The 12,199-nt window shown below is 32.6% G+C and overlaps 1 protein-coding gene across 1 annotated transcript in view; it reads right to left on the minus strand.

Annotated features, from left to right (window-relative positions):
- Positions 1-6,956: 6,956 nt before the first annotated feature.
- The window catches only part of LOC120325946 (dynein beta chain, ciliary-like), an 87,687-nt gene continuing 82,444 nt past the window's right edge, over positions 6,957-12,199 (minus strand). The window contains exons 111-112 of the mRNA XM_078111380.1: positions 10,441-10,522; positions 6,957-7,819 (exon numbers count right to left, since the gene is read on the minus strand). Of these exons, the coding sequence (XP_077967506.1) occupies positions 10,447-10,522 (76 nt within the window). The 3' untranslated portion in view covers positions 6,957-7,819; positions 10,441-10,446. The remainder of the gene's footprint in view (positions 7,820-10,440; positions 10,523-12,199) is intronic.

A 12,199-nucleotide genomic window follows, 5' to 3' on the forward strand; every position in this document is an offset into this window, starting at 1 on the left:
TTGATCGACAGAACAGATGATTATGGTCAGTAAAAATCAATTTTTATAAAAATAAACATAGAAAAACAAACATGGGCAGGCTTATCCACGTTTTATTGACATTAACATACTTTGCACCCATAATAGGCCAGTTGTCATAAATAGATTAAATAGCGTATATGCAAAATGTATGATAATAACAGTATATTGCAATCGACGTAAACAACATAGCTTATCCATAAAACACTTTCTGTGCATTATAAATACACCATATATTACAGGGTAATAGTTTTTCAAAAGTAGAATCGTAACAAAATTATTAAGCGGTTAAAACAATTACAGTCGTCGTTTATTTTTCAATGAGTGTGTGAACAAGTGGTTGATTTCAACACTTATTTCAATGAACCTGAATAATTATAGTTCTGAGTAGGAATTTCAAGAACCTTTCAAGTGGTAAAACAAATACCCGTTTACAGTCTGCGTATAGTAAAGTCAATTGTGAAATAGTAACAAAATTAGAAATGCGCTTTTATGCAATAGTATAATAAAAATAATATATTATCATAGCATATATCAATATGAAATTATAGAATAAATTATACATTTTTATGTTATATCCGTTTCAGTTATTTTTTTTTATAAATTGTATCTTTAAATTATATATTAAATATAAACTTGTTATAAAAAGCTTTTCTTTTTTTCAACCAAAACTATCTTTTTATTGGGGAACAAAGTAATTATCAGAAAATGGGAAAAACTCAACGATACCGTGTTGGTCACGTAAGATTGCTGTTATTAAATTCGTTTAGTCGCACATACACATTATTCAAAACCGTATGACATATCTTGTTACTTATTCTTTATTCAGAGAAATTACCTTACTTTGCCCGGAATGTTTTTTTTTCATAAAATATCTCATAAAATACCTCATTAGTCTGTCGGATAATGTATACTATATTTGATTACAAAACTAAAATGATACCGAACACGAAAAAGTTTAGTTTTTAAACCAAAACCACACTATGTGCCAGTAAAATAGCAAATTATATTCGAATACCAGATCGTTAGCCTTGTATAACAATCTTGTTAGATTTTGAAAACACTCATTTGACGTGGTTAAATTGAAATGAGGTAAGTTGGTAGAAACTAACCGTATTAATATCACTTGAGACGACATAAACGAGATAAAACAGATTCGATTTCTTTTCATTTCTATAACAAATTTTAGACAGCTTTATATCGGATAAAGAAGATAAAGTTAAGTAGTATATATTGGTTGTAAGCTACGAAAATTAGAAAATGCATGTGAACGACGGAAAATGCTAATTACATTGTTGTGCGCTGCGAAAACGTAGAATAGATAGCTAGAATGAGTTGCCATTTAACATCCCTTCAGTGCCACCTATTGACGCCGCGCTAGGTTACCTTGTTGAAAAAGTCAAGATTATCTATAACAGAGTTTGAAATAATATTTGAAGCAGAATGACAACAACACGCAAAAATGAGAATAATAATTATCAAAATGACTATATACCAATCCTCATTGATTATAAAAAAACAAAATGTAAAAACACTGCTTCCCATCTATTATGAATTGTAAAGATAAAATCCTATTCCTTCAAGATTTATCCACGTTGTATACATAGATGGACATATTGAGTGTTAAGTTTACTTTGTGAGATACAATTTTAAATTATGAGCGTGCGTATTTTCAATAAAACCTCCCCAAAACGCGATTGCAAGCAACCGATCAGATACTAAGCGGATATGACTACATTTATATCTATATATATAATAGCAGCTATTATGAGCGGATGCTGTCGAGGAAAAGGAGAATTATGCAAAACGAAAAACTCCTGCGATACTAAAATCCTGTCCACAAACATAGATAATTTCAACAAAGACAACTGAAGAAGTGAACTTTCTGCTCTAGTCCCGCAAACAGTTTTTTTTTTTGGAAGAAAAGCGGCCATACCATATTGTTGAAATTTCGGCGCTCCCGTGGTATATGCAACAAGCTGGTGGACTCCTGAACATAGTATGTGTATCAGGTTAAGCTATAATTTTGTTTCAATTTTCTTTATTTTAGTTCTAATATGAGTTCGGGGACTAGCCAAGTGACTCCCGTAGTATCTGTCCCTGAAATTATGGCCTAACCCTAACTTGATACACATCCTACGTTCCGGTGTCCGCCATCTTGTTGCACATACTCGGGAGTACCAAAATTTCTATGATAAAATTCCGTTCTGATAAACTTCTGCTTTGTATGCCTCTTTTCTATGTAGCTATTTTCTTAGTAGAGCTGACTGGTTTCAAATCTGGGATAAAATGCTATCTACTGACATCCCTACCAAAACTATAAAATAAAGAATTAGAACCTTTTCCATTAATATGCTTTTCAATTTTAGTAAAGATTCGAAGCCCTGATTTGAGCAAACTTGAATTAAAATGAGAAACAGTTTATGTTTTACATGTAGTGAGTATATGCAATTGAAATCCTACAAAGCCTGACACGTTGCAAATCTGACATTTTTAAATACTACTCGCCCTGTACGCAGTTGTAGTCTTAATTTTGTAAAAAAATATTCATACGTTATCAAGGTAGATGCATTTGTATTAATAAGAGATATCTATAGCATTAAAAGCTCTAAATTAAATCTCGATAAAAGCAGGTAATATTGCGTAATATACTGAATAAAATGGATAGTTTGTTATCTATGTAGTTGCCTATTTATTTCGTGCAGCTCCATTAATCTGTTTTTCCCATTATATAAAAGTTTGTATTGTTTCATACGGTTTCTAGAATAGATTGAATTTTTGTTTCGAATGAAATATTAATTGCATATTACCCCATTCTTCAAGTGCAAAAAAAAAAGATTCTGAGAGTTGAGGCACAACTCTGTTTTAGCAAAATGAAAAGTTACTTTACACTAAATTATGAAGTTGTTCGATTCTCGTAAAGAGTTTTTGTGTTTCCTGTTTGCTCATACTTACTTTCACAAATTATGGTTAGATTTTATTTTAAGAACTAATGAATGCATTGACCGGCAGGAAAGGTCGCATGGTAAAATGTTGTTTTGCGATATGAAAACTTTATGAATAAGCTTCAAAGCAATTATGAATTGTATAAAAAAATTATTATTATTAATGATGGTTTATTTTGAACTAAGACACATCAAAGCTCCGATAAGAGGATTTCACACTCCGTTTTAGTAAATGTCAGTAAGATGCAGCTTAAATTAAGAATTTGGAGGATACAAAAATACGATGATACGACGTCAATATTCAAATAGAGAAACCAAATCAGCACCCGAAGTAAGCAGTTCTTTAAATATTATACAACATATTATTTGACTGAAATTAAATACTGGTAAATTTGCAACGTTTCATGCAATGCGATGTTCTTGTAAACATACCCTGCACAATCGATTCGATAAACCTAATAGATGATGATAACTCAATTAAAACAATCAAAGGACCTCACATGGTGACGATGACGATCTTTAGAAGCACTTTTTAATACCGGAACCGACTGTGGGATAAAGCTTTGCCAATGTGCACATTTTCAAATTTAGTCTATAATTATACTTATGCGTCAAATGGTAACACAAGCATCAAACAGGCGATTATCAGCATTCGATAATGTCAAGGAGCCTTAAATCATAAGGTACAAGTGGATTAACGTATTAGCCGTGTTTCTGTGATCAAAACATAAACAAGTTTCAAGAATTTAATAAAGTCCATCCATCTAGCTGTTTCGATTCCGACAGTCGTGCAATTGTTTCGGCATTCTAGAATTAATACCAGGCTCTTACAAATCTTAATCTCCGATTAAAGTAATAAATATTCCACTGAAAATTAACACCATATAATAAAATACAAAACTTACTTCAGCTGCAAACTCAGTGACAAATGTCGATAACGGAATGCGATGCACAAGTCAAAGGCACTGAAATTCCTAGCAAGATTTCGAGTTTGCGGACATGTGTGACGTCACGCGATCCGTTTTGGTTCATTGCACCTCATCTGAAGATTAATGCCAGGGTGGTCGACAGTTCGTAACTTCATTTCCAGAACGAAAAAATGGTTTCGTTTTTTTAGTGTTGAAGAGGAAACCAAGGTAAACCGCTTAAAAAGGATTGCTGTCACTATAGAAACTTTGACAGAACACACGGGGATGTTCGTACGTATCAATAAACGAAGTGCGTTGGCCATGGATTCTTCTTGAGCTCCGTGCACGCTGAGGAAGTCGTTGAATCTAAACAGTCGGTATCAGTTGGGGTAGATTTTATGACTATATGTCGTAAAAATTGACTGATATTTTTCATCGAATAAAGTTTGTTACAAAATGAAACATTCTCACCTCCTTGTGCTCATTTAACATGATTGTATTCTGTTACAGACACTTACATACACCTTCCCTTTGAATTTCACTCAAATTCAACATAGAATTGGTTTAGGATTATTATAGCCTTACATATAAGAAGCTTGAATCTATGTGAAATTTCCAAACTCAAGAGAGGGTAATGCCATTCGAGTATAACCAATTGATCTAATGAGTGAATCAAAATTCTCAAACCCCGAGTTTCCTTCTGCAAAAATAGCACGGAATCGCTTACAAAAAATATACTGAAACTGAATAGCACGGAATCGCTTACAAAAAATATACTGAAACTGGTAAAATCTAATACTTACGAAATGCTATATTCGAATTTCAAGCATATTATGGCCGAATCGAACTCAAATTTCTCTGCTTGCATATAAGCAGAAATTTACCAGTAAATACCTTTTGCAATATACATTTATCTAACCCTACCCTTCATTCTGTATCTCATTTTAATGCAGTTACTATCATTCATTTAATAATAATAATAGACCTTGCTGCAGCTCAATGTACCGCAAACATGTTGAATTGCACTCTCGTGCTCTGTTTTGCCAAGCCAGTCTGCGTCAGTAACTTTTACTTTATTCAGAAAAAACCAACGCCATTTTGATGTTATGGCAATGATGACATCGTTGTTCCCCAAAAGTATCATTAAACGCAATGACGTGATCGCAAACAAGATAGGGCCTAGTGATATGCTTGATATCTACTAAACTTGCAGCAACAGTATTTTTTTTTATTTGTTTGAGTGTTTCTTGACTGGATCGGAATCTTGCTTAAAACAAAAAAAAATTAATTTCCGTGCGGAACGACGAGAAAACAAAGCTGCAACATTGAAATATTAAGCTCAATTGTAGCGGTACAATGACACTTAATAATCGCATGTCCAACATATATATCTATCAAGTATATATGCTAAACTTTATTATTAATATGTGGCATTCACCTCGAAAAAAAACTAACTTACATCTCGAATGTTGATTGATGTTCAAAGCAAATCACGATAACAAATATATCATTTCGTTTCTATAAAGAAAGCGTTTCGTTTACATATATATACAGTATTTGTATACCATGAGCGTTAATAGAATGCAATGTTGTTAGAGTGTGCCCCACTGGACATGCCTAATCTGAAGTGACCCGTTTCTTTATATCAATAACCACATGACAATTAGCAAAATATAAATACTTTTATGTAAACAGCCATCTGTTAATATCAATTTTGTATATAGAAGCTATATTTTTTGACAAAAATTTATCAATTTCCAGAAAATAGCATTTTTCATCAAAAAATATTATAATTTTCGATCAAAATAGAACAAAAGGACATCCCGATTCGCCGAGCGACTTTGGTAGACTTCCGGGAATTCAACCCTTAGGCTACGTCTGTGTATGTTGGAAGTTATTTGTCATTCTAAATTTGCTTCGCATTTACATAATGGCTCAACAGGGTTAAATTAAGGCTGAGTACGTTCCGCACCGTAGTGACTTTATCGCTTGTCACTTAGAAGGCAACAGTAGTCCGTCAAATTGTTTCATGCTTTCCCTTGAGACGGCATTATCCTTTTTGGAGCAAGTCGCCGCATTTGTTGTATTTGGATAATAATGTTCTTTCTATATTATTCTATACAACAAACTTGATTTGATCAATTTTACGACAACGGACTTAATTATAAATATAGTTTCATCACTGGAAAAACAAACACTGCAAAATTTACCATTTACAAAAAATTCAATATTTCATCTTTGGTTGATGTTTTGTTTTTTGTTATAACAAAAATAAAGACAATAATTGATATGACGTATGTCACGAAAAACGAATTTCGTCAAAATTTAGGATGTGCACTGATTGGAGGACAGTGTCCGACATTTCTTCGATGTTGCCGTGAGTCCGAGATGCGGAGTAAAATGTCAAGATGCATTAAGTTGTAGTCATTATATTCCGAAACCTTATAGGTCAACTATAAGCGCTGTATGTTTTTGGCGCGAAGACAAAAAGACAATATATAAAACTTAATTCCTTGCTTGACTGAAAACCAGTCAGAAAATGTCGAAAAACTAGATGTTCCCCAGAGAGAGAATATGTCATAACGTCTGGCGAAGATTTTTTCGTCAAAAAATAATCAAAATATTCATTACATAAATCTGCATAATCAGTACTAACTCATCATCTATTTTGAAGATTGATTCCATAGTTAGTGGGCAGAGGTAAAAATCATAATGTTAAACGCCTTCGTAATTCTGGACTGATAAAGAATGCTTCTGATGCTACTTATCATTTATTGTATTCCTTAGTTGCTGTGAAACATCAAATTTGGGGATCAAAATATCAGAAGCGTTTGTAAATAATTTTCATATGATAAAATGACAGTAAAACCAACAACAATTTGGTTGTTTATTATTGAATATGAATTTTGTCCATCCAAATTACAAGTAACTTAAATTGAATAACAGTTACGCGCGAGTAACACCATTTTGCAAATGTGTCAGTAGCCTGTGAATTCCGCTGATTACCATGATAAAAAAATAGTTACGGTGGATGCCTTAGTAGAAAACATAGCTGATGCCAGATGCAGACGAATATCATCTTGCAAGCGAGTAGAAATTAATTACAACATGTTGACTTTCATATAAAAGGTAAATTTATTTAACGCAAATGGTTTCCATAGTAGGTAACATACTTCAAAAAATAAAGTTACTCTATCTAGCACAAAATGAAAAATAGAATTTGAGCAAATATCGTTTTTGCTAAAAGTACAAAAATAGGTAAAATGGGGAGCACAGCTAGGTAAATTAACATAAACAGTGTATTTGGTGTAAGGTTTGTTCAAAACAGTGGAAAATATATAAGTCAAGAATGTATATTTTTATCCCTTGGTGATACGAAAAGCAATTTGGTAAGAAGTAACCATTCAAAATTATGACTAAATTTAAGGCGTAATTGTAGTTTTTTAGTTTATTTGCTGAAAATGCAAAAAAAAATGACCACACATCTACATCAAACTAGATTAAATTCAGGATGAACATAATTGATATTAAAAAAGGACACGATAATATTTTAATACAGGCTTATTTAAGTAAACAGGGAAAATTATTTGATTAACTATGTATGAAATTATCTTATATTACACTTTTGATCTACGACTCTTGTCAAAGAAAGCCATAATAAAAGTTTCGATCAACATTAAAAAAAATTAGTTTTTGTTTTGAACCTTTTAAAGAAATGAATTTTGATGACATATTCATTGAAATTAAAAATAGGCTTGGCCAAGTACGGATTTAAAAAAAAAATAACTGATCAAGCTTGATTGATAATCCCGGTTATACAAAAAAATATTACCAAATATATGCAAAGAACAGTATATACAAATTATAATTAGATAAATATTTTCAGAAAACGATTTCTTTGACAAAGACTTTGAATTTTTCCATGCCATTGACAAGATATGTTGTGTTCTGAAATAATAATAAGACTTGTTATGTATAAAAGGAAATAGGATTGTGTACCCATGTTGAATAGACGACTCAAATTGATCCTAAAAGTTTGGAAAAATATAAATCCCAGTCATAAAATACATCAAGAAAATAAGTTACATTTAATGCAAATCAAAATAGGATTCAAAACGAACTACGTTTTATAAGTTTAATCCCTGCGTTTTCAATAATGCTAAAGATATATATAAGAATTACATGAGGGAATATTTCGAAAACGACAACGTAAAAATTTGAATAAATATGATTGATTTTTAGCCTAATGACGCATCAAGCTGATCCAGTTACGATAAGAAGAATCCCGATCTAAAATAGTAAGAACAAACTGATAGTGATGATATACCAATTTGCAGCGGTGCTATGGGAGTCACCTTTTTTAGCAAAATGCAATTAAAAATTTAAAAATGATATAATCCGTTCCCCTAATCACAATGGTCGGAGAAGAGTTAATGAAGCGTATAATGACGTAATACTTCTGATCGAGTCAAGATTTTGTATGGGCGAGCATGGAATTACTTACACCAGGGAATGAAATCATGTAGTAGCCCATTCTCTTCCTTTTGTTTTATTATTGTTGCGTTCAATTTCAATTTGGCTTAAGTTAATGAAAGTTCAGGGATCATTTGTCAACTAACAAAAGTGAATGATTTTGCAGAAGTTGATCTGAACTAACAGATGGTGAGAAGATTCACTTTTGTGAAGTAAATGATTTTTGACGTTGAAGGCACTATGATGGCTGTCGCATTTGCTTTTTTATGCGTTACAAAACATATCAGTGGGATCAACGGCATATCGGTCGGCATTTAGACTTGACTATGTCACCATCACAAATTAAAGATCTCGTTTCAAATTTCCCGAAGACTACTTCGCCCACAGGGTGTAAGAAATTGGGTATAGACAATGTTGAATCGGAAAGATTCCATCCCCTTTTAAAAATTATAACGGTTTACAAAATGACGGGTGTGATGACGCGGTAACAAAATAGCCATGGTATGGAGTAGGAACAAACAGGTAGCAAGTTTTACTCGTGTAGTATGCTGCTGTTCTGTATCTTTTCGATTCGACACAATTAGCCGAATTTATCGAATGCAAGGCGAAGTCACGGGCATGGGATTTCAATTCGAGATCTCTACACCGGGATGCATAATTCAAGAGCGAATAAAAATGAAGTAAATTGTGATGCGTTTGATAGATTTTTGGCTATCGTCACCCACCATTCATAAATATGACATTTTGACCGTTTGATTCTGAATATTGACGCAAAATACTCAAGGTTTTAATTGTTGTTTCAAAGATTGTGAAATCGATCAAAAACAAAAACGGATATATAGTACAAGGGTAAGGTAAAAATCCAGAAGAAATAAAAAGAACAATTTTTTATACAACTGCATTGTAATATGCTGTAAGTTTTTTCACAAGACTCAAAAAAAATATCAAAATAAAATTTTTACAAATATTATCAAAATATCATTTATTATAAAATGCATTGAACTATAACAGTATAGATTTGCGCAGATATACCTTTAAATCGAAATAGAGAGATTTTGGAGAATTGTGAAGAGTATAGTATATATGCAATCAAAGATAGTAATTTATAATTTCATTAGAACTTCACAGAAAACGCTAATGTTAAATATTTGAATTTTCGAAAAAATGACCAACTTTTTTTCGACTAGCATCAAGCGTCGAATTTTTTTAAACAATTTTCTGCATGGTGTTCTTCCGAAACTACTTGAATAGCGATTTTTTAATCGGTAACGACAAATCCGCTGTTGAGAAAATCAATTAAGATAAGTAATCTATCGCGTTTACGTGATAAAAATCATTCCTTATTTATTCATAAATCCTTGATCAAATAAAAGGAAACTATTACCAATAATAATTATCTGTTGTAACACACTGGTAATGACGAATTAAAGTCAATCGGATTATCGGAATAGAAGTGAGAAAATGATTAAATTCAATTTGATATCGATTCATTTTGGGCTTTGTTCGATTCAGTTGGAATTTATAGAAGTTGATTTTCCATTTTTAATCCTTGGTAATGAGCTATCCCATGCGCGCAAAGGCAAATTATCACATCACTCCACCGTTTATCGAATTGTATAATAAGACACGCAAATTTTTGCGAAGGTGGAAGAATATTTCTCGAATAATAATTATTCTAAACCAGCAATTTCAGTTGATCGATTATAAACAGATTGATTAACTGTTGGATCGGTTATTTATTTTTGGTTTATTCCTTCCTTTTAATAGCAATAAGTATTATGTCTCATATCTGAAAATAGTCATGAAGCATGAAAATACATTTAGAGCTGAGGTGATTTCGAATTAATAAATCAGTTCGGACTGTAAAAACTATTATCGAAGATGACCATATGGCAGCACTCCACGAAAAAGCCATTCAAAATGCGATTGGGACCATGTATCCATTCCTACTTTAAACCATACTATTCATACTAAAAACACAGTACATAAAACTTAATTTTCTTCATAATTCAAGGTATAATAACACGGGCCTAAAGTCAGGAAGATATCAAAATGACACTATGTTATCTTAAACTCGAATCAAAAATATCCTTTACCAAACTTTATTTTTCTTCGGTTTGGCCTTCTGTCGGCTGATCATCAGTTTTTCGTCTCACTGATGGTTGAGTACCTTCCGATCTGTAACAAATAGATGATTACCAATAATGAGTAAATTCGGAATCAATCCAAGTTGTTAAAGTTCGGGTTTGATTTGGAAAAGCGGAATTCGAGCTTTCGTTTCCAGTATTCGCAGGACTACAAAAAGATAGTTCACTCACAAATCGCCTCCATTCGCGAAATTTTTACAAAAACGCCTCGTTTTATAGTTCCTTATACAATATGGCTGTGAACATTATATTAGTTTTCTGGTTAATATGTTGATTTGATTCGTATCCGGTGGGATATTCGAAAATATAGTCATATAATATACATATATGTTCGGTACATATGGTTTAAAAACAAATCAAACACATTGAATCCATGTCATATTAGCACTCACACTGTACGATAAAACAGGAAAAGACACCTGTGCTTAAACGACCCTTGGATCCAATTTCAAGTAACAAGATGTGGTAAACGATGGGAATAAAAATCTTTTCTTGTCTTCAAACTTATTTATGCGAAACTCGATACTGTTTTAACGTTTGAAAATTCTTCAGTCAAGGAAGGGCATTGAAAAATCTTAGCTGCGAAACGCAATCCAAGATCGGTCCATGATTGGAAAATGATGCGACTTCAACTGAATATTATTAAGAGGTTTCTTAGATAACGCTAATCGGCTTTATCTACTGCACGCGCAGGGTAAAAATTGTATGCGGGTGAATTTAAGACAAATTCGTGTTGTCGTGACGTAGTGGAAACTAATAGTATATAGCGATATATTGTTAGATATTACTGTGCGTGATATAATATTCCACTATAGCTTAAACATTGCCGTATTGTGTAGCGTCAAATTTCAGCGCTTCTGGAGATAATTTCATTCATGAATAAATTAGTCATACTTTGAAGGAAAAATATTTATGAAGTATTTCACACATTTACAAACATATTATATAGACTCGCGGAGCGTTCACGCGAACCTGTGCGTCGCGACTCAAAAGTTGGTCGCCTGAACATTTTCTTGCGTCACTTGTTTTTTCAACAAAAACATCAATGTTACTGCTTTTATTTTCTAGTATGTTATTTTTTTCTATATTTGTATTGACGTGTTGCTCAATAGCAATTGCGTATGAGGGAAGTGTCACAGCGTAACAACTTGGCATCTGCTGTTATTAGTTAGTCAGTTAATTTTGTGACCATTTGAGGCATAAGCATCACATACTGCCTAGTATTTGAGCATATCCTTGGGTCGCGAGGTTGAGTAGCTTGAAAAAAAAAGTTGGGAACCCCTGGTATACCCCATCAGATTCACTGTATGTTGAATGGCATGGCCTTTCTTATATAGTTGCTATCACGTAATTGTCTCACCACTAAATTTTTGATCTGTTTTCTTAAGATAGGTTAGGATAAGGTCGGGCATTTTTGGTCGGTCGGAAATAATTGTGATGAGGTAAAAACAAGATACTACACAATTTTATTACTCTCTGGGTGGCTTGGGTGATATAGAAATAACATCAACGTTGCTTGAACCCCCTTACAAAATACGAGGCCATCGCGTTTCAATTTAATACAGTTCACATGAATGACACATTTCAGTTCATAACAGTTAATAGGATAATCACAATTGTCACATATTTTTTCTCAATATTTTTTTCTCATCACTAACACATAAACCCTTTTTTAATTTTGCTGGTAGTAAGAACAAATAAAGTCATT

The sequence above is a fragment of the Styela clava genome, chromosome 4 (genome assembly GCF_964204865.1).
Source record: "Styela clava chromosome 4, kaStyClav1.hap1.2, whole genome shotgun sequence".
NCBI lineage: Eukaryota > Metazoa > Chordata > Ascidiacea > Stolidobranchia > Styelidae > Styela > Styela clava.